The sequence below is a fragment of the Acanthamoeba castellanii genome, assembly GCF_000313135.1.
Source record: "Acanthamoeba castellanii str. Neff unplaced genomic scaffold scf7180000084741, whole genome shotgun sequence".
NCBI classification, from domain to species: domain Eukaryota; phylum Discosea; order Longamoebia; family Acanthamoebidae; genus Acanthamoeba; species Acanthamoeba castellanii.
In genome coordinates this window covers 659,418-679,565 of record NW_004457702.1, presented here as the reverse complement: position 1 = coordinate 679,565, position 20,148 = coordinate 659,418, and the positions used below count along the sequence as shown (strand labels likewise).

Sequence of the window (20,148 nt, the reverse complement as noted above, 5' to 3'; positions counted from 1 at the left end):
TTAGAAGCACTTGCGGAGAACGCGCGGGCCCTGCTCGTCGTACTCGGACTTGTTCATCCAGAAGGCGGTCTTGTCCTTCATGATCTCGGCCAGCACGGCACCGCCGAGGAACACCATGTGCTTCCTGCGCGGCGGGTCCTCGATGCGGCACTTGAACTTCTGCATCGACACCTTGTTGCCCTTCGCCACGCGCTCAAAGTAGAGGCGCTTGATCTCCTTCTCCAGGCGCGAGGGCAGGCCCGGGTACATCGTCGAACCACCCGAAAGCACGACGTGGTTGTAGAACTCGGCGCGCGTGTCGATGTCTGCCTTATTGATGGTGTCGAACACGAGCTCGCCCATTCCCACGCTCTCCTGGTCGACCAGCGCCGGGGTGAACAGGCACTCGGGGGCCTCGAAGCGCTCGGCGCCGATGCGGATCACGCGGCCGTCCGGCAGGGTGTACTTCTCCACGAGCGTGGTCGTCTCCAGCGCGAGCCTCTTCTCCAGCTCGAGGTCGTAGCCCACGTAGCAGAACTGGTCGCGCCCAATCAAGCAACAGTTTGAGAAAACGTTGGAAAAGATTGCTTATGGGGGGGGGGGGCGTAAGGCAGCAGTACCTTTTCCTTGATCTGGCGGACGGTCTCGAAGTCGGCGGTGCGGTTGAAGACGTAGCCGCGGAGGAGGAGGAGCTTGATGAGGTAGCGGGTCACATCACGGCCGGCCACGTTGAGTCGGCGGGTCAAGTGGGGCAGCGAGAAGCCCTCGTAGACGGGGACGATGTGCGTCACACCGTCACCAGAGTCCACAACCACGCCCGTCAACAGACCTTGGGCGTAGAGGGTCAGCACGGCCTGCGTGATGAGGTGTTCAAAATGTTAATCTCCTCCGCACTACACGTTGCCATGAGTGAAACGGTGGAAGGAAGAATGTAACAACAACATACCTGGATGGCGATGTAGGCGGCCTTGAAGCCGTACTTCTCGAACATGACCTGAACCATCTTCTCGCGGTTGGCGAGCGGGTTCATGGGGGGCTCGGTGAGGAGGATCTTGCACTCGCGCGGGTTGACCTTGAGCTTCTCCATGAAGGTGTAGTTCCACACGTGCTCGGCGTCCTCCCAGTTGCGCACGATGCCGTTGTCGAGCGGGTAGGTGATCTGGAGCTGCGAGCGCAGCTTGGACGCCTCGTCGCCCACCATGATGTCCTTGATCTCCACATTGTCCACCTTCTCCTCCGAGCGCATGATGGGCCGACCCACCATCGACGGGAAGATAGAGGCCGGGAAGTTGCTACCCGCAAAGCCGCACTTCACGAACCCCGTACCGTTGTCGCACACAATCACCTTCGACGAGTCGGTCATCTTTCTCGTTCCTCCTCTTCTTCCTCTTCTTCTTCTTCTGTGTTCTGCCTCCTGCCTGCGTTGTTTTTCACGAAGGGACACGCAGGCCTGCTGCGATTGGCGCGGAGAGAGAACAAGTGAAACGAACAGAGAAAATAAAGAAAGAGAAAATAAAGGAAACACACAACAAATAGGGGGCAACGACATCTCGTGTTGAAGCGAAGAAATGAGAAGCGAAGCGGGGGAGGGGGGAGGGGAGCAACGTCTACGACAGCCTGAGCTGGTAATCGCCGCTCTTGGTGATGTATCTCACCCACGGCAGAGCCTGGCCAGAGGAGGACAAAGCGTGAGCACTCGGCAAGAAGCGGAGAAGACAAAGGCGGTGACCGACAAGGTTGAAGGGTTGGAGGTGGGCACCTGGTAGCCGGAGCGCTCAATGATCTTGAGGTAGCGGACCTGGATGCCGGATACTGTAAAGTAAGGAATCTCAAACTTGACGGTGATCGGCGGCTTGGCCTGCGCAAGGTCCTCGCTGGTCGTCGACGGCAGCCCAAAGTGCGCTCGCATGAGGTACTCGCGCGCTCCCTGGAACTTGGGGATGTACCACAGGATGGCGTCCCGCTCCGGCACGTACTTGACCGTACCCACGTTGGCCTGGAAAAAGGAAAAGCGTGTGAGTTGAGATGATGACGACGACGAAGAAGAACGACAAGTGCGAGACTGCGCGAACCCTGAACTTGGGCGAATCGGCGTCGGGAGGCACGGGGATGAAGATGCCCACGTTGTTGGCCGTCGATCGGGCCTTGAACTGTGAGCGGGCCTTGACGAGGTACTCTACGCGCGAGCGCTCGTGCGACTCGACAATCGCTTCGACCCAAATCAGGGGCTTGATCTGTGTGTTGAGACGGTAGGACATCTGCCCTCGACAAGAACACAAAACACAAAAAAATGGCGAGCGAGATTGGTGAGAAGAAAGAACTCAGCTTTCAAGAGGCGTAAGCTGGACGAAGAGGGCAACGAACCAATTCGAAATCTTTGTCGGGCGGGATGAAGGAGATGGTCCGGTCGCTGTCGAAGCGCGAGAGGCGCACGCACTGGTGGAAGATGACGTCCTCCATCTCGATGGCGCCCTTCTTGAGCGACCTCTGCGCGTTGGACTCGAACTGGACGCGATCGTTGAGGCCCAGGCGGAGCTCTGGCATGCCGCTCAGGTACGACCTCACCTGCACGCTACCCACGATCTCGCTTCGCAGGACCGTGCCGTTGGCCGCCACCTGCACCACAACTGCCCACGTCAGCACTCGACAGCGACACAACACACACGACCCACACCCACACACGACACACACACGCGCGCGCGCGCCACAGCAGCAGCAGAGGACTGAGGCAAGGGAGAGCGAAAGGCGTACGAGAACGTTGACGTTTTCGATGACGTCAAGGAAGACTTCGTTTTTTCGGTACTTGATTCCCTCCGAGCGCCAGCTCACCGCCGTGGTCAGGGCGGGCGGTGGACGAGGCTGCTGCTCCATCTTGTAGAACTCTTGTGTGATGAACCTGCCGCAACATCAACCACCGGTCAGCACAAGATGAGGAAAGGCGCTAAACGTGTAGAATGTTTTTCTTCTTCTTACTCGAGTAAAGGCAAAGGCGATGGCCGTCTCCACAAAGAAGAAGAAGAAAGGCCAGAGGAGAAGAAGCGAAACGAAGCAGGACTAACAACGGGGCACGTGGTGGAGGGGGGGGCGTACTCTTGCAAGATTTGGGCGTCGGTGGCTTGTGGATACCCGAAATCCATCATCTCGTCGAGAAGCTCATAAATGATGACGAAGTTGTCCTTCAAACTCTCCTCCTCCAGCTCTTGGAAGTACGCCGTGAAGACCTTTCCTCAAGGCGGTATGCAACATTCAAAAGGTGCACTCACGTTAGGCCACCTGATGGTAGGAGGCGACGATATTGTTTTTGCGATTGTGCGGCAGTACCTGAATGAGCTTGTAGAGGAAAATCAAGAGCATGGCGGCGTCGGCATTGTGCTTCGTGACCGTCATGACTGTTTGTAGGGCAGGATTAACACTCAACAAAGTGGAAGAAGCGAGAAGATGAGGGCACGTACTGTACAGGTTCTTGTATTTGACATATATGTAGGTTACTCCATCCTCTTCGAAAATCGGCCGAACATCTTGCTCATCTTTGGCCATGATGATGTTCATGAAGCGCTCAGCTATGTTGAGCGGCACATCGCCTCTGTAATCCCGCCACAGCAAGACTTTGCCCTGCGAATTGTCACAGATATAAGGAATGTAAATGAATAAAACGAACAAATTGACACAAGAGAAGAAGACAGCCATCACGTCCCACCTTTAGATCGAGCACAAAGATGGCGGAAGCCGGCATGATGGCGTGCCTGGCCGCTCACAATCACAATCGAGGGAAAAAGTCACCGAAGAAAAAATGGCTCTATTGCTAAGGGGGCTGTCGACGTCGGCATTGTATAGTATGCGAGGAATGCAAGCGTTCGCGGCCTTTTCCGGTTTTCCAGACTCTTTCCGCTGCGGAGACGATCTTGCCGGCGCATCTCCAATCGCTCTTTGCCTGCATTGGATTCTTAGAGTAGAGCTCGTGGTTGAAGATGCCGAAGAGGAAGAGCGTAGGAAGTGGCAACACCTCAGTTGCGTCGCCTGCCAAGCAGGAGAAGGCCGCCACACCCGCCAAGAAGCAGCGGAAGGTCGAATCGCCCGTCACCAAATCGCCCGCGCAAAAGCAGCAATCACCCAAGGGCAAGGCCAATGAGGTGGAGAAGAAGGGGAAGAAGAACAACAAGAAGGCCGATGCCGACTCCGACGATGAAGCCGAGAACCTTTTGACTAAGTCGGTGAAGACGAGCGTCACTGGCCAAGCGAAGAAGAGCCTCTGGGAGGAAGAAGAGCAAAGCGATGAGGGAGATGAGCTCCTTCAGCTCCTGGTACGCTCTTGCTGCTCATTCAATCTCAATTTTTTGTTTTCAAATCTCAATTTTTCATTTAATCGCTTCTTCGCTTTACGCCGATAGGAGAAAGAGAAGAAGGCCAAGAAGGGTAACAAGTCGGTGGAGGCCGAGGAGGAGGACGACGAACAAGACGAAGAGGAGGAAGAGGACGATGGGGAGCAGGAGGAGAACGGTGAGTTTGAAGTCGTCGAGGGAGCGGACGTCAACAGCGACGACAGCGACGGTGCTGAGGACGACGAATTCCTTGGTGGGAGCGACGACGAAGAGGTTCGTCTTCTTTCTTCTTCGTTCTTTTCCTTCCAACTCCACCCACGCGCTGGCTGACGGACCGATGGTTTCGGCTGGCCTGCAGGAGCTCGAAGTGGAGAAGAAGTCCAAGAAGATCGTGCAGCGACAGAAGGAGGACGAGGCGCTCTCCGCGCTGGAGTTCCAGCACAGCGTCCAGGACGACGACGAGGCCAGCGAGATGCCCATCCTCCCGCCCAAGGACGAGGGCGAAGACGATGCCAACGACATGCGTACGTTGTTCGGCCGTCAACTGTTTACGATCATGCGTGTCGGTTTGCATTCTACAATCTGACTGTGATTGTGCGGTTTGTGTGTGTGTGTGTGTGTGTGTGTGTGCACAGCCATGCAGAGCCTGATGGGCATGGACCTGGAGGCGGTGCGCACTCACATGCACGAGGTGCTCCGAGTGCTGAACAACTTTGGCAAGCTGCGAGAGCCGGGCAGGCAGAGGCGAGAGTACCTCACCCAGCTCAGGCACGACATCGCCGCCTACTACGGCTACTCCGAGTGGATGGTGGCCAAGATCCTCAACCTCTTCACCCTCAACGAGGTGCGTCCCTTCGATCGTCGCCTGTGCCCGAGATCTCGTTATCGTGATCGTGATCGCTAATCTGTGGTCACCCGTGTTGTGTGTGTCGTGTGTCGTGCAGGCGATGGAGTTCTTCGAGGCCAACGAGGCTCCGCGCCCGCTGACCATCAGGACCAACACGCTCAAGACGAGGCGAAGGGAGCTCGCGCAGTCCCTCATCCAGCGAGGCGTCAACCTGGACCCGCTGTCCAAGTGGTCCAACGTCGGCCTCCAGATCTACGATTCGCCCGTTCCCATCGGTACTGCACCACTCGGCCGGCTTTTTCCATCGAAGCGAGCGGAGATCCTCACTTCCCCCCCCCGCTCACCACACGCCAGGTGCCACCCCCGAGTACTTGACGGGGCAGTACATGCTGCAGAGCGCTTCGTCGTTCATTCCCGTGCTGGCCCTCGACCCGCAGCCCGGAGAGCGAGTCCTCGACATGTGCGCCGCTCCCGGTGGCAAGACTACCTACATCGGTGCGCTTCTTCTTCTTCTTCGTTGTTGTTGTTGCGACGATCGATTCATTTATTTACATATCTTGTTTTTTACTGTCCTTTCCCTCGTCCAGCCCAAATGATGAAGAACACCGGTGTTCTGTTCTCCAACGACAAGCACTCCGAGCGAGTTAGGGCCGTCGTCGCCAACGTTCACAGGTAAACACAGTTAATTGGGCACGCACGCATCGACACGCACGCACGCAGTGAAACTCATCTCGCCATGGACCCTCTTCAGGATGGGCATCCGCAACACGGTGATCACCAACTATGACGGACGCATGTTCCCCCGCGTGATGGGCGGCTTCGACCGCATCCTCCTCGACGCCCCGTGCACGGGCTCCGGTGTGATCTCCAAGGATCCCTCCGTGAAGACGCAGAAGGTAACGCCGCACCAAACACGATTTATTTTTATTTTTATTTTTTTATTTGTTTATTAAGGTATCTATTTATTTACTCTCCTGGTCACTAATTAGTGTGCGGCTCTCTTCTCTTCTTCTTTCTTTTTGTGTGATAACCACAGGACGAGCGCGACGTGCACCGCATGTCCCACATCCAGAAGGAGCTCATCCTGGCGGCCATCGACTCTGTCGACATGAAGGGCCACTCTTCGGGCGGTGCCGTCATCGTCTACTCGACCTGCTCCATCCTCATCGAGGAGAACGAGGTTGGTGCCCTATCTCTCTCTCTCTCACCTTCCTCCTCAGTATTTGTTATCATTCTCACCTTCGTGAGCGTACACGTCGGCAGGCCGTCGTCGACTACGCCCTTAAGAAGCGAGCGGTGAAGGTGGTCCCCTCGGGGGTGCCCTTCGGCAAGCCCGGCTTCACGCGCATCGGCAGCCGGCAATTCCACCCCAGCCTCAAGCACGCTGTCCGGTACAACCTCTTCTCTCTCTCCCTCCCCCCCAATCTCGACGGCCTACTGTGCTCGAGTGCTAACCGTGACACACGCACAACCGCACACACGCGCGCACACACAGAGTGTACCCGCACACGCACAATATGGACGGTTTCTTTGTGTGTAAGCTGATCAAGTACGACAACATGCCGGTCCCCATCCCGGCCAACGTCTCCGCCAAGCCGGAGGAGGAGGAGGCAGAGGAGGAGGAGAAGGGCGAGGAGGAGGCGGCGGTGGTCGATGGCATGGACGTCGCCGAGGTCGTGGGCGAGCAGCCCGCCGAGGAGCAGGCCGAGGCTGAGGCCCAGACCGATGCGCCCAAGAAGTCGCCCAAGAAGAAGAGGAGCAAGAAGGGCGCCAACAAGAAGATGACCGGCGGCAAGTAGAAATTTTTTGTCTCCCACATAAACGCCAAACAAACAATTCAAACCTTTTCGTCAATGTCGCGCCCCTCTCACCGCCGGTGATGTGTGAGGTGCTATCGAGCCCAAACTATTTTCGTACGATTTCTCGACGAGCTGGGTGGTATCAAACAAGGCTTGGCAGCCTTGAAGCGACTACCCCCACCGGATGTTAGTGAGAGCACCGCAACGGTGCCCTCTCCGCCAAGAAACCAAAAAAGTGGCGTGCTGTTCCTTTCCTGTCGACCATTAATTAATATCCGCCTCATTTACCAGGGCCGCAACGGTGACCTTGCCGCAACAACCACACGCCAAGGTAAAATATCTCACGCACACGACGCACACAGGATTGCGCAAGGAGGTGACAAGTAGAAAAGAAGAAACCCCTTCTTCTTTGCATCCATTCCAGAACGAAGGCGGAGAGAAGAAGAATCGACAAAAAAAGAGAAGATAAATCCATATAAATCTCGAGAGAGTCATGGCGACGGCCTACAACTCGAGAAACGGAAATGGCGCATCTGCGTCTGCGTCGATGAAGAGCGCGGGGGCGGGTACGCGGGGGTCCTGGTGCATGACCTCGGCCCGCGCCACCGTCGTCGAGGACTTCACCCCCTCCCCGCGCGACATCGCCGCAGCATCAGGAGGAGGTGGAAGTGGAGGAGGTGGAGATGACGACGATGGGGGCCTGCTCACCCTCCGCGCCGGCCAGCAGGTGACGGTCGTGGCCCAGTCCGACGACGGCTGGTGGGCGGGCGCTCTCGACGGTCGCCTGGGCCGCTTCCCGGCCCGCTGCGTGCGGCTCCTCCACTCGCCCCGCGGCGGCCCGCCTCCCTCGCTCTCGGCCTCGAACGGCGGCGTGGCCGTCCCGCCGCGCCCGTCGCCCCGCGGCACCTCGGCCTATGGGGCGGCCTCGGCCGTCGTTCTCCAGCCGCCGCCCGCTCTCACCGCTCCCCCCTCTCGTCCCACGCCCCCGCCCCCTTCCACTTCGAGCTCATCTTCTTCTTCTTCCTCTTCTTCGACATCTTCATCTTCCACTTCGCCGCGCTCCCTTCCTAAGCCGCCCTCGCCCCGCTCGGCGGCCCCGTCGCCTGGGCACCTCCCCAAGCCGCCCTCGCCCCGCTCGGCGCCGACCGGCCCTGCTCCGGCCAAGCCGCCGCCCGCTGTCCCCTCGCCCTCGTCGTCCGACGGTGCCCCCCTCTCCCCCTCTCTTCGTTTTGTTGTCGTTTTTCATTTTTTTTTCATATATTTATTGTTCGAATGAGGACTCATTTTTAGGTCCCTTGTGACCCGCGTTGGCCTCGACAACAACGTAGAAACCAAGCCGTTGTTGTTGGCCAACATGTTTTGTTCTCTTTTTATCTCCACGAGAAATGGAGTTAGTTAGTTCGTTGGCGGGAGGTGAGTGGTTGGTGGCCTTCTCGCTCGCGAACACAAAATTCAAATATTTAGCCAAATTTTGGAGAGACCGTAACTTCTTCCCCTCTCGAGCGGAGGGATCGACGGGTCGACGGGTGGTTCTGCTTTCATCTCTCATCTCTCGTGATCCCCCCTCCCGCCCTTGTCTCTGCAGGCACGGACAAGGAGAGTCGCATGCGAAGGGAGGTCATCAACGAGATCATCAGAACAGAGCAGGACTACATACACGATCTCGAAGTCGTGATCCGGGTAATAACTAGCTCGTGACTCTCACTACCTCAAAACTCTTTACCGCGCTTTGCATGTCGACGATCTACGTCTTTGCTCACTCACTCACTCACTCACTCTTCTTCTTCTTCTTTCTCCGCTTTCCACTGGTGGCGTGCAGCTGTTCATGACGCCGCTGCGCATGTCCAACATCCTGAACGACGCCGACATCAACACCATCTTCTCCAACATGCAGCTCCTGCTCGGCGTTAACATGTACGTTCGGGCTGTCACGACAATCAATCGTGCCGTGCATGCACGTGACCACAACGATGGTTTTGACTGGCGCGCACATGCATGCAGGGAGTTCAACCAGAACCTGAGCAAGAAGGTGTCGGAGCTCTCCACGCCTTCCGCCAATATTCCCATCGGCGACGTGTTCGCCAAGCTGGTACTGTGCTCAAGTTTCGTTTTCGTTTTCTCTATTTTGCTTGCTGCTGACCAATAATAATAATATTAATAATGGACGTGCGTGCCAACAGGCGGACTATTTTAAGATGTACACTATTTACTGCTCCAATCACCCGACAGCTGTGGACACCAAGATCAAGCTGGCCAAAAAGAACTCCAACTTCCGCAAATTCCTCGCCGTACGGCCTACCCTTTCCTCCTCCTCTCCCTCATACATGCGCGCTCTAGTTCGCGCAAACATGAACTCACCCGCTCACGCAGTTGGCCGAAGGCGATGCCGCCTGTCGCGGACTCAATCTCAACGACTACCTCATCAAGGTGAGACCATCTTGAATCCTCCTCGGTGATGATGATCATCTACTAACCGGAGGAGGTTGAATTGTAATGTTGGCGCAGCCCGTACAACGCATCTGTAAATACCCGCTTTTCCTGCGCGTACGTTATACACTACACTGCTCTCCCCATCTGCCCCGTTATCATGCTACCGGTCCGAACGCTGACCCGCCTCCGTTGTGTGTGTCGTGTGTGTGTGTCGTGTGTGTCGTGTGTCGTGTCGTGTGTGTGTGTGTGTGTGTTGGTATTTTTGGCCCCTTCCTTGTGCAGGAGCTGGTGAAATACACTCCGGAGACCCACGAGGATTATCCCCAGCTCACCCTCGCCGAGCGGAAGATTGGAGAGGTAAAAGCACCTTGCCCTCCTTTCTCTTCTTCTTGCCGAGTTCTCACGCGCGAATCATGTGCATACATGTAATATATATCTATATATCTATATATATATATAAATGTGTATATACATTTCAATGTATGTAGGTGGTCACCTACATCAATCAGGGCGCGAGGCAAGCTGCGGCCCGCGACCAGGTGGTCAAGATACACTCCTATTTTGAAGCCATCGAGGTATGTGTCCAGGCCCGCGCCTAGCACCAACTTTGTTTGATTTTCCTCTATTGTTGACCTCGATCGTTTTGACTCCGAACAGCTCCTGAGCCCCACGCGCCGGCTGGTGCGGGAGGGCCTCATGACGTGGGTCAAGGGCAAGGAAAAGAACCCCGTACGCCCACCTGCCCAATGTGATTATTTATTATTGCATTTATTATTGTTGTTATTATTATTAGTATGCATTTGTTATTATTGTCTTGCAATCATTTATAACTGACAGCGCCTGGCGGGAGGACAGGTGTGGGTGTGGCTGTTCAACGACCTGGTGCTGCTGGGCAAGCCCAAGCAGTCCAAGTACCTCGAGGAGAGCAAGCGCAAGACCAACTGCTTCACCGTCGTCGCCAAGGTCGGGCTCGGCGAGGTCCGCCTCGTCAACCTCTCCACAGTCGAAGGTACCGCCTTCTTTTTCTTTTTCCGTTGGCTTTTGTTTTATTATTATTATTATTATTATTATTATTATTATTATTATTATCATGACGAATGCGATGGCTCGAGCAGGTGTGGAGGCGTTCGAGGTGCAGATGGTGGAGAAGGAGGGGATGAAGGTGACCAAGGTGAAGGAGTCGTTCGTTCTGGGCCTGCCCACGGTGGAGCAGAAGACCGAGTGGATGTTTGGCCTCAAGAACATCATCAAGCACTTCCAGCAGATGGAGTTCGTCGCCGAAAAGAAGAAGGCCGAGACGGAAGCCAAGCTCGGTACCTCCTCACCCCCCTCGCCAATCATTTTCCACCGAAATAATGCGCTCATCCGATTCGTTGCCTTTTTTCCGTTGCGACAGAACACGACGGAAAGTCGTCTCCGGCCACCCCGCGGGGGCTCTCCCGCGAAATGTCTGGTATGCGCCAATCATCGAGCGGCTGTGACGCCAACAACCCCCTTTTGAGGGAATGCTGACCCCGGGGCTGGCCGTGTGTATCGTCGCAGTGTTCGATCTGGTGAAGCAGACGGGCTCGTCGGCCGAAGAAGAGGGCAAGCTGGCCACCATCGACGTCTACTTCGGCGGTGTCGGCGTACACACTCCCTCACTCCTCGTTCATCTCTTCCCCTTCCTTCTTTCTCAGCAAAACGAACGCTCTCGTGCACGTGCTGACGTCGGCACGTGACGTCGGCCGCAGTTGATCGCGAACGGTCGCCGGCTGGTGCGAGACACGCAGATGGCCTGGCTGAGCGGGAAGAACAAGGACAAGCCCGTCGACGTGTGGGTGTGGCTCTTCAACGACCTCTTCCTCATCGGCAAGCCCAAGAAGCAGAAGCACCTCCAGGAGTCCCGCCGCACCGCCTCCTGCTTCTCCACCGTCGCCAAGGTCGGCCTCGACGAGCTGCGCCTCATCAACCTCTCCTCCCTCCAGGGTTCGTCGCCGCTCGCTCTGATGATTGTCGTCGTCAACAATGATGGTGGCGATAGTGGTCTGACGATTGCGGCAGGGTACGACGCGTTCGAGGTGGAGCACGTGGAGAAGGACGGGATGACGGTGGTGAAGGTGAAGGACTCGTACACGCTGGGCATGGGCTCGACGGAGGCCAAGATGGAGTGGGTGCTGAGCGTCAACAAGCTCGTGAAGGAGTTCCTGCAGAAGGACCTCCTCCACGAGAAGCGCAAGCGCGTCAACGAGGGCGAGGCCTCGCCCCTCTCCCCGCGCAAGTCCGGCAGCATCATCCAGCGCCCCGGCTCCTTCTACGCACCCTCCGCTGCCGCGCCGCCCACGTCGTCACCCCGCGGCTCCGGTACGCCGCACGCACGACACACACGACACAAACACACATGACACACACGACACACACAGTCCGTTGCAGGCTTGATGGGCTGATGGGGTGCATCCTGCTGCTGCTGCTGCTGCTGCTGCAGATATCATGCGGTCGCGGGCCGACAGCCAGATGACTCTGGAGGATAGCGAGCTGGTCGCCATCGATTCCCTGTTCGGCGGGGTTGCTGTACGAACTCAACTCCACGCCGCACACACGACACGCACGCATGGTACATACGCGGCAGACGAGGACTCATCTATTCTCCAACTTGATCAATGATGCACAGTTGGTGGCGCCCGGGAGGCAGCTGGTGCGTGAAGGTCCGGTGACGTGGCTCAACTCGAAGAACAAGGACAAGGTCTGGATGTGGCTCCTCACCGACGTCATCCTCATCGGTACGCGTGTCGTGTCGTGTCGTGTCGTGTCGTGTCGTGTGTGTGTCGTGTGCCTTCGTGCAATTCTTTCTTTTGCTCGCCAACGCCACTCACGTCCCGGAGCGAAACGTTGGGGGGGGGGGTTGCAGGCAAGCCCAAGAAGCCCAAGTACATGCGGAAGGACACGCGGAAGCCGTCGTGCTTCAACCTGCTGGCCAACATCGGCCTCGACGAGATGAAGCTCGTCAACATGGGCACCGTCGAAGGTGCGTGCCGCTTGCTCCCGTCGTGTGCGGTGGGCGACTTAACGGAACGTGGCGGCAAACGGCAGGGCTGGAGGCGTTCGAGATTCAGGACGTGGAGAAGGAGGGTGTGCTGGCCGTGCGGGTGCGTGAGCGATTCACTCTCGGCGCCATCGCCGCCGACGCCAGAGGTGAGAGCTCCCACACTCGCTTGCTCCCCGTCCCGCCCGCCCGCCCGCCCGCCCGCCCGCCCTGGGCTGGGCTGACTCGCGGCGAGTCGACCAACGCGTGCCGTGTGTGTCGTGTGTGTCATGTGTGTCGCTTCACAGATTGGGTGACGGCGATCAAGAACTCGCTCAAGCACTTCCAGCTCCAGGAGGTGTCGGCCGAAAAGGCCCGCATGGAACTCGAGAAAGGTGCGAAGAATCAACGAACGTTGAGAGTGGACACCATTTCTGATGTGTGTGTGTATGTGTGTGTGTGTGTGTGTGTGGTGTGTGCGATGATGTGAGCTCAGAGGGCGTGGAGGCCGAGATCGAGCGGAAGAAGGGCGGCAGCTTCATCATCCGCCAGAGGCAGCGCAAGGACTCCCTCACCAACCTCCAATCCGGTGCGCTCGTGTCGTGTCGTGTTGTGTGTGCCCTTCGGCCCCGCGTCTAACGGTGATCGTCGTTGGTTGGTAAATCGGTTGGGTGGGGTGGGCCATACATAGCAGAGGAGAAGAAGGGCTTCTTCGGGTGGAAGCGGTCCATATCGTCGCCCCGACTGGTGGCGCCGCCCTCGCCCTCGCTGGCGGCGATCCCCTCCCCGGCCTCGGCATCGGGCCTCAGCCGCAGCTCCATCTACCGCGAAGACTTGTGCGTGTTCACCCCTGTCCTGACCCCGCACGACACGACACGACACGCACGCAACAACACGACACACACTTCTGTCGCGAGTTGTCATCACTGATCATCGTTTTCTTTGCGTGCTCGCGAGCAGCCAAGCCATCAGCGACGACGAGGACGACTTTGACGTGGAAAGCGAAGACGTGCCGGGGCGTGCCCCGTATCAGCAGGAGGCCGAGGAGGCGGAGCGACCACTCCCGCCGACTCCGGCCATCGTGCCGCCGCGCCCGAGGAACGTGGCCCCCACCTCCTCGATGTCCATGCCGGACCTGCCGCGCGTGGAGGAGATCATCGCCGCCCCCGCCAAGAAGATCACCTCCTCCCTCTTCCTCGACGACTTCGGCCCTCGGGGCTGATCGATCACGCTCATGCCCGCAACCGTTGTGTACCATCAGCCACTTATTTGTCACAAACTGAGTGTAAACTATCACCGAACCAGAACACGCCCCAGCCTTCTTCAAGGTGAATATGGCTGGGCAGGTGAGTTGGGGTGGCCCCTTTCGCTTTCCCCATCACTCCAGCACGACAGTGCACCTATGATGGATCCAGAGGGAAAGATACAACGCTGGTAGAGGAGGCGCATATCACTGCGAAAAAAAAAGACCACACTCTCCGTACGCACTTTGGTAAATAGCACGGGTAAAAAATAAGGGCTCACAAGTGAAAAAATGTTGGGTCTGTGTACATGGTCGTGAAAATCTGGGTTCGCCATCTCATGGCCAAAGTCATTGGAAAGTACTGATTTGGTCCACTTAGTGGAGGTGTGGTGTGAAGTTGCTGGGCACGCTCAGCTGTACCAGGGAAACATTGGCAAGTAACATCACCTGGAGGTCATCAAGCATGCATGCACATGTGTGCTTATCTCCCAGCTACCACCTAGGAGGATTACTCAGCAATGTCAGTTGTGATGTAATCTCTAGGAAGGAAAGGAGTTGCTCAGGAAGTTGTTGCTGTTCTTGAGAAGAATGAGATGGGATTGTACTTGATTCATGCTGTGATGGAGTGTGGGTCCATAACCTGTTGGCAGTAGACCTCCAAGGTGCTCTACTGATGAAGAAGCTATGGTCCATCATCACCAGGATGAAGACCAGACCTACAGCTACACTTAAGCTCATTGAAGTGGTAATCAAACCACCTGATCTCCAACTGCCACCTCCCAAAAAGGACAAATATCCAGCAGATTGCAACCACTCAACCTCCAAAATGTCACCCATCACAACCAGGCCAAGATAGTCACTGAGCAAGTCATGCTGTAGAGGGGCACAAACCAGACAATCAAGTTGAAGCAGGCCATTAAGTGGGTGAAAAAGTGAGATCTAGGCGCCAACCCCAAAGCATTGTGCCAGCCTCAGTATTTGATGTTTGAACCCTTGAAGCTGGAGCTCAACTTGTGAATACAGTGTATTAATCTAACTGCTTACAAGTTATTGAATCTCTCTGGAAGCGTTGGGCCTCACTGCTTGATCATCTACAGCGCCCCAGACCAGCCTGCCAGGCAGCGGTAGGCAAATGATCCGCCCTTACCATCGGCATAGCATTCTGGTTGCGTCACATGATGCTCAGATTCTTCCCATCTTCCAGCTGGATCAGTGGCGTACCTCTGACGACACCAGTCTTGTTGCTCAAGGGTTCCATGCAGTTGTAGTCAGAGTAGTCAGTCTGCATGACCTTCCCACCCACACAGGTAAACTTGAAACTGCGGAGCTGTGCCAAATCATGCTGGCAGAGCTCCGTGTGGTACACTTCCGCATGAGTGAAGTTGCCTGCACAGCCATTAAAATTCGTGCATGCTCACTCAGGGACAACCTTGCAGGTCTCTAATTAGTAGAGGGATATCCGTACCCCCGCACTTGCTGTTGGCGTAGTGGCTCAGGAAGACGGTGGTTGAGCCGTCGGGACCGAGAGACCGGGGGTTGAAGGACACGCCACACTCAGCCTCGATGCACTGCTTGTAGAAACAGTTGCATTCCATGGGGGAGCAGTTGGGGTCGTGCTGCACCAGCAAGGCGTCGTAGACGTTGCCTCCGCATACCATCTGGTTTGCCCAGTGGCGACTCAGGTCGTACATGCCAGCCCGTGTTGTGCTGCTCATGTACAGCACAACCAACACGACCCCCACCAGCTCCATCAATCCACGACTTGTCATGTTGCTTGGCTGGTTGTGCGCATGAAAACAAAGCAGAAATTGAGCCCCGATAAATAAAAGCTCTTTCTCTTTCTTCTTCCGATGGCTTCCACTTAGTTGATGAACCAAAACAACCAACAAAAAGAACGGGAAACAGATTTTTCAAGGAAACAGTCTGCCTAAGGCATCAAGCGCTCCTGCAAGAACTTTTTGCACTACTCCTACGTGTTTTACAAACTCTGTGAACTCCTCAGGTACACACACTTGCTGCAGTCCATCAAGCCCCACTGCAAAAATGGAACAGCCCACAAACTCAGAAAGTGCCCACTTGGTCATGTAAAGGTGAGACCCAACCATGGGCACTGCCCAACAGCCTTGAGTTTGTGGGCCACAACCACACAACAGCAAGAGTTGTGCACACTGGCCAACTTGGCATCTTGAGGGGAGGGAAGACCCACCAAAAAGACAAGATGAAAGGGATCAGGGTATTCAATAAAAGGGGACTTTATTGGTTGCTATCACACCATTGCAAGAAATTTCATAGTATGAACTCAGGAAGCACAAGTATGTGTGTTGGTGTGTCATGTGTTGTGTGTTGTGCATCAGTTGTGTCTGATGTAGATGGGTGTACCATCAACTGTCAATCACAATGAAGAGAGACTTGCTCAATTCACTATCCTCACTCCAGTCAGCATTGCTAGTGGCAAGATGGAGTATGACAGTGTCCAAGAGACCCTTCTGCTGAAAGAGTGCATTGTTCAGTGGCAGCTCCCACAGGCCTTCTTCATTGCTCTGCCACAGCTTCATGTTGAAGAGATTGGCCATCATGTCTTGGGCTGTGAAGCCAATCTCCCAAAGTGTGCCCTCTAAAAAGAAATGTGGAGTTAGTGTAAATGGACAATTTACACCAAAGTGCCTGCTGAAGTGCCCACTGACCTGCCTGGTGAAGTGCCTGCTGACATGGGCACTGACATGCCCACTGACATGCCTGCCAACATCCTGGCTGCCTTGCACATAACCATTGAAGTAGGACTGAGACGCTTCTTCCTGGGCCTGGCCATTTCCTTGTTGATGTTGTCCTTCCTCTTCCTCTTCACTCTGCTCCTGTTTGTGACAGCTTCCTTCTTCTCCTTCATCTTGGTCACCTTTGTCACAGCAACTGTCACCTTCCTCTCTGCCACCTTGGCCACCACTGCCATACAGTTCTCAGTGAGCTTGTACTTCATTATTACCTTTTCATTGTCCTTGATCTGAAGGGTTGATCCATGGGAACCCATGATCTTGACTGATGAGACCTGGTTGATGAACTCCTGTAGTTTCTGTACAGATAGTAGTAAAGACTGTGTTCAAGCAAGATGGACAACTTACCTCTTCTGGCATCTCACCCATCTTCATTTCAGCACTCCAACAACAGGAAAATTATGATGAACATGCATATGTGGCACTTGGCCTCATCTACCTATGGATCAACCCCTCTCTCAAGCTGCTCATGGTCTCCTGTACACATCCCATGAAGCCCTACAGCACAATCTGCAAGTGCTACAAGCCAAAGGAGATGTCCAAGCTAATGAGGTCCATTAATGACCAGGGTCCAACCCCACTTTTATCACATTGACCACATAGTGAGTCATATTGCTCAATTAACATCACAGAGTTGTGTTCACATGGAGGAAGAGTGTTGCTCAGGTTGGTGGTGGCCTTCATCATACCCTTCATCATTTTTCATTTTAGCACCAATATGGATTCACTATCATTATTGCCCATCAGGACATTGGCAATCAGGCAGTGGAGATGGGATCCAAGAACATGCTCATTCTCAACCAGCGCCTCAGGCAGTATCCACACGTCCAGTCATGGCGCACTCCTGTAGCGCAAAAAAACAGGTTTTCCTGGTAAACTTCCAATTCTAAAAAATTGCCAACCAGAAGCCACACAGAAAAACTGTTGAAGCTGATGAAGAGGGTGAGAGAGGAAGAAGCTGGGCAGGGCCAAGAAGTGAAGCCAGAGGCGATAAAAAACAGTAAGAGACGGAGATTGGGAGAAGAGGATGAAGAGAGAGGTGGGGAAGAAGGAGAGTGGAACCTGCTGAGCGGCCTGCCCTATGTTGTACTCCACCAACTGCTGGGCTACCTTTCCACCGCATCGTCGACCACTGTCAGCACCGGTGCCCTTCTGTTTTTGTACAAAAATAATTATGTAATTTGTTGTGTGGGATACCGCAGTGGTGCCCGAGGTGTGCCGTGTGCGCGCCCAACGAGCCCTCTTTGATTGGCCTGACGACTGCGACTCAGCCACTACACGGCGCCAGCAGCTGCACGGCCTTGCCCCCTAGTTCGTACCATCGACGACCTTCGTGTGTTGTCCACGCTGTCTATCATGATGTTGCTCTATCAGGTGCTGACCTATGCGGCGCGCACGACAGCTTTCAAGAAAGGGAAGAGCGAGGCGCCAAGCAGCCATGGACGAGCGTGGCCGCGCTACGTCTCACCTGCCGCTCCGTCAAAGCTGCAGTCGACGAAGCGCTCAACACCCGCAGCGGCCGGCGCCTCAAGAAGGCGTGCGCGCTCGCCGAGCCGCTCGACCAATTCCTGGCCCACCACTTCTTGTCGGACACAACCACGACGGCCGGCGGCGGCGGTGGTGTGCCCCTGTTCTCGGCGTCGGCCGGCGACGCACAGGCCAAGAACCGCGTGCGCATGATGGCCGAGGCGGCGCTGGGCCTGACCGGCGCTCGCATCCACCAGGCGCGTCTCGGCGAGGTGCTCGACTACGTGTGGCGCGAGTGGGACTTCGCGCCAGCCAAGCTCCACGATTTGCGCAGCGTACTGCTCGCACCTCGGGCGGTCGCCGGCGAAGGCCCGGGCGGCGAAAGCATGGGGCCGGCGGCGCCGCTGCTGACCATTCACCACCTGAGGCGAGGCGACGACTTCTTGGGCATGGCCTACTCTCTAGGCATCACATCGTGCCTCTCGCTGGGCCTGCCCGACCTGCCACACGGTAAGATCCCTTTCCCCTTGCCCTGGGCCAAAAAGTGAAGAAGACGTAAACAACAACAACAACAACAACAACAACAAAGTGTTGGTGATCATGCAGAGCGTGTCGAGATTGCGATGAATCTGCTTCAGTGGCACGACGATGACTGGGACTTTGCGCTCTTCGTCGACCTCACCACGTCGTCGACCAAGTGGAAGGACATTCTCGCCTCCATTCCTTTACCGCAACCCGCCCCGGCCAACTCGGGCCGCGGCAGGGGGTACCGCCGCTACAACGACACCACAGTGCTCGATGGTGGCTCGACCATACTGGCGACCCTCGCCGCTTTCGACAGATGCGACGGCCAAATCAACAACCCGTCGTTCCGGTTCGACATCCTGCGCAAGCTGTGGGACAGCGTGGGGCTCCGCTCGCCCAACTACGCACCTGGGGTGGACGGCAACAGCGGCAGCGGCAGCGACGACGGTGCGACCTGGACGGCCAGCGAAGTGTTGACCACGTTGCTGGCGTGCCTGGGGTTCGTGTGGCAGCCCGACGTGTGCCAGGTGCCCAGCGATGAACGATACGGCGGCATCGCCAGCCACTCCAATCAGTTGTGCCGGCATACTGCCGCCGCCAAGCGTCAGGAGCGACAGCACACGGCTGACTTTGTCGATAAGTTCGCACACTTGGTTGCACAGCACGTCGACCAGACCGGCGATACGCCTGGCCAGGAGGCGTCGGCGTGGCAGCTGATCGAGCGCCAGGTGATGCGGTTCGTCGGACAGCAGCGACTCGCACGCGCCGCGGAGTACCTGGCCGACCGAGCCGCCCGCAGAGGCGTGTGGGCAGATCAGCCGCCGTTTGCGCTCACAGAAAGTGGCGACGTGACCGGCTACAACCAAGTACGAAGCGCTTCTCTTTTTTTTCTTTTTTTTCTTTTTTTTTTGTTTTGTCCCGTGTCTGAGTGCCACTCACCAACCAGCTCGCGCCCCCAGGTGGTGCCACGCCTGCGCGTGCTTCGTGCGCACTCGTTTCAAATGAGCCCCCACCAGAACCGCGGCTTCTTCGCGGCCAGGCTCGACCTGGTGTGTCCGATCTCCAGCGGCGGCGGAGGCCTCCAGGCAGACGACCCGATGTCAATCCAAGGAGAGAACGGACAGCAGCAGGTGGTGGTCTCGGTCTCCACCAAGGCCGTCGACACCTACGACGCGCCCTCCGAGCAGACCATGATCACGGTGCGCGTCGTAGGTGGCCACCAAGCAGGCCATCAACTCCACCAGCGACTCACCGCGCTCGCCGAGTCGGCCACCGTGACCTTGAGCGAGGAAGAGAACGGGTACGACGTGGGCGACGAGACCCACCCGGCGGCAGCCGATGGGCATGCAGCCCTACTCATCTACCTGAATCGAACCATGGGCAGCCCCAACGTCGAGCTTCGCAAGAAGGTGGTGGCCACCGCCGCGCTGGCCGCCGTCGGCCGCCTTCTCGGCCTATCTGCCCCGCCGGCCTCTGATGACGCCATCGCCGATGCCGGGCTGCGCCGAGACGATGACAACAAGAAGCTGGCGCAGGCCGTGGTGGATTTCTTGTGGACGGTGATGCGCGTGACGACATGGGACGCCGACGAGGGCGCCTTCCCGGTGTCGCTTGGCCAGTGGAAGAAGTGGGAGCGTCAACCCTACGACGATGCCGAAAGCAGCGACCAGTACGGCACGCAGCAGGTTGGTGGCCTCGCGTCCTTGTGCAACCTATTGATGACAGTAGATCTCAATCTCGCAAGAACGACCTGGTCACTTTAATGCGTGC

At 56.5% G+C, this 20,148-nt stretch overlaps 7 protein-coding genes and 1 pseudogene across 7 annotated transcripts; 4 read left to right on the top strand and 4 right to left on the bottom strand.

The window, feature by feature from the left end:
* On the bottom strand, positions 1-1,342 carry ACA1_174340 (the record flags this gene model as incomplete). Its single annotated transcript, XM_004356620.1, has 3 exons — positions 1-516; positions 600-833; positions 926-1,342. 3 exons carry the CDS (start codon positions 1,340-1,342, stop codon positions 1-3), a joined length of 1,167 nt encoding a protein of 388 aa, XP_004356673.1.
* Positions 1,343-1,586: 244 nt separating this feature from the next.
* On the bottom strand, positions 1,587-3,712 carry ACA1_174330 (the record flags this gene model as incomplete). The annotated part of the gene is made up of 9 exons (XM_004356619.1): positions 1,587-1,646; positions 1,739-1,975; positions 2,052-2,237; positions 2,344-2,595; positions 2,731-2,875; positions 3,070-3,200; positions 3,301-3,368; positions 3,432-3,591; positions 3,677-3,712. 9 exons carry the CDS (start codon positions 3,710-3,712, stop codon positions 1,587-1,589), a joined length of 1,275 nt encoding a protein of 424 aa, XP_004356672.1.
* Positions 3,713-3,947: 235 nt separating this feature from the next.
* ACA1_174320 (NOL1/NOP2/sun family putative RNA methylase subfamily protein) lies at positions 3,948-6,944 on the top strand (the record flags this gene model as incomplete). Its single annotated transcript, XM_004356618.1, is given in 12 exon segments — positions 3,948-4,280; positions 4,368-4,571; positions 4,657-4,822; positions 4,934-5,142; positions 5,243-5,420; positions 5,500-5,640; positions 5,733-5,817; positions 5,897-6,041; positions 6,182-6,329; positions 6,366-6,394; positions 6,409-6,536; positions 6,641-6,944. 12 exon segments carry the CDS (start codon positions 3,948-3,950, stop codon positions 6,942-6,944), a joined length of 2,070 nt encoding a protein of 689 aa, XP_004356671.1.
* Positions 6,945-7,530: 586 nt separating this feature from the next.
* ACA1_174310 lies at positions 7,531-13,597 on the top strand (annotated as a pseudogene).
* Positions 13,598-14,709: 1,112 nt separating this feature from the next.
* On the bottom strand, positions 14,710-15,276 carry ACA1_174300 (uncharacterized protein; the record flags this gene model as incomplete). The annotated part of the gene is made up of 3 exons (XM_004356617.1): positions 14,710-14,780; positions 14,840-15,004; positions 15,084-15,276. The coding sequence occupies 3 exons, from the start codon at positions 15,274-15,276 to the stop codon at positions 14,710-14,712; spliced, it is 429 nt and encodes a 142-aa protein (XP_004356670.1).
* Positions 15,277-15,999: 723 nt separating this feature from the next.
* On the bottom strand, positions 16,000-16,755 carry ACA1_174290 (uncharacterized protein; the record flags this gene model as incomplete). The annotated part of the gene is given in 4 exon segments (XM_004356616.1): positions 16,000-16,202; positions 16,303-16,318; positions 16,335-16,685; positions 16,735-16,755. The coding sequence occupies 4 exon segments, from the start codon at positions 16,753-16,755 to the stop codon at positions 16,000-16,002; spliced, it is 591 nt and encodes a 196-aa protein (XP_004356669.1).
* A 1,069-nt stretch (positions 16,756-17,824) lies between these two features.
* On the top strand, positions 17,825-18,367 carry ACA1_174280 (uncharacterized protein; the record flags this gene model as incomplete). Its single annotated transcript, XM_004356615.1, has 1 exon — positions 17,825-18,367. One exon carries the CDS (start codon positions 17,825-17,827, stop codon positions 18,365-18,367), a length of 543 nt encoding a protein of 180 aa, XP_004356668.1.
* Positions 18,368-18,476: 109 nt separating this feature from the next.
* On the top strand, positions 18,477-20,097 carry ACA1_174270 (uncharacterized protein; the record flags this gene model as incomplete). Its single annotated transcript, XM_004356614.1, is given in 3 exon segments — positions 18,477-19,244; positions 19,395-20,047; positions 20,064-20,097. 3 exon segments carry the CDS (start codon positions 18,477-18,479, stop codon positions 20,095-20,097), a joined length of 1,455 nt encoding a protein of 484 aa, XP_004356667.1.
* Positions 20,098-20,148: the final 51 nt, after the last annotated feature.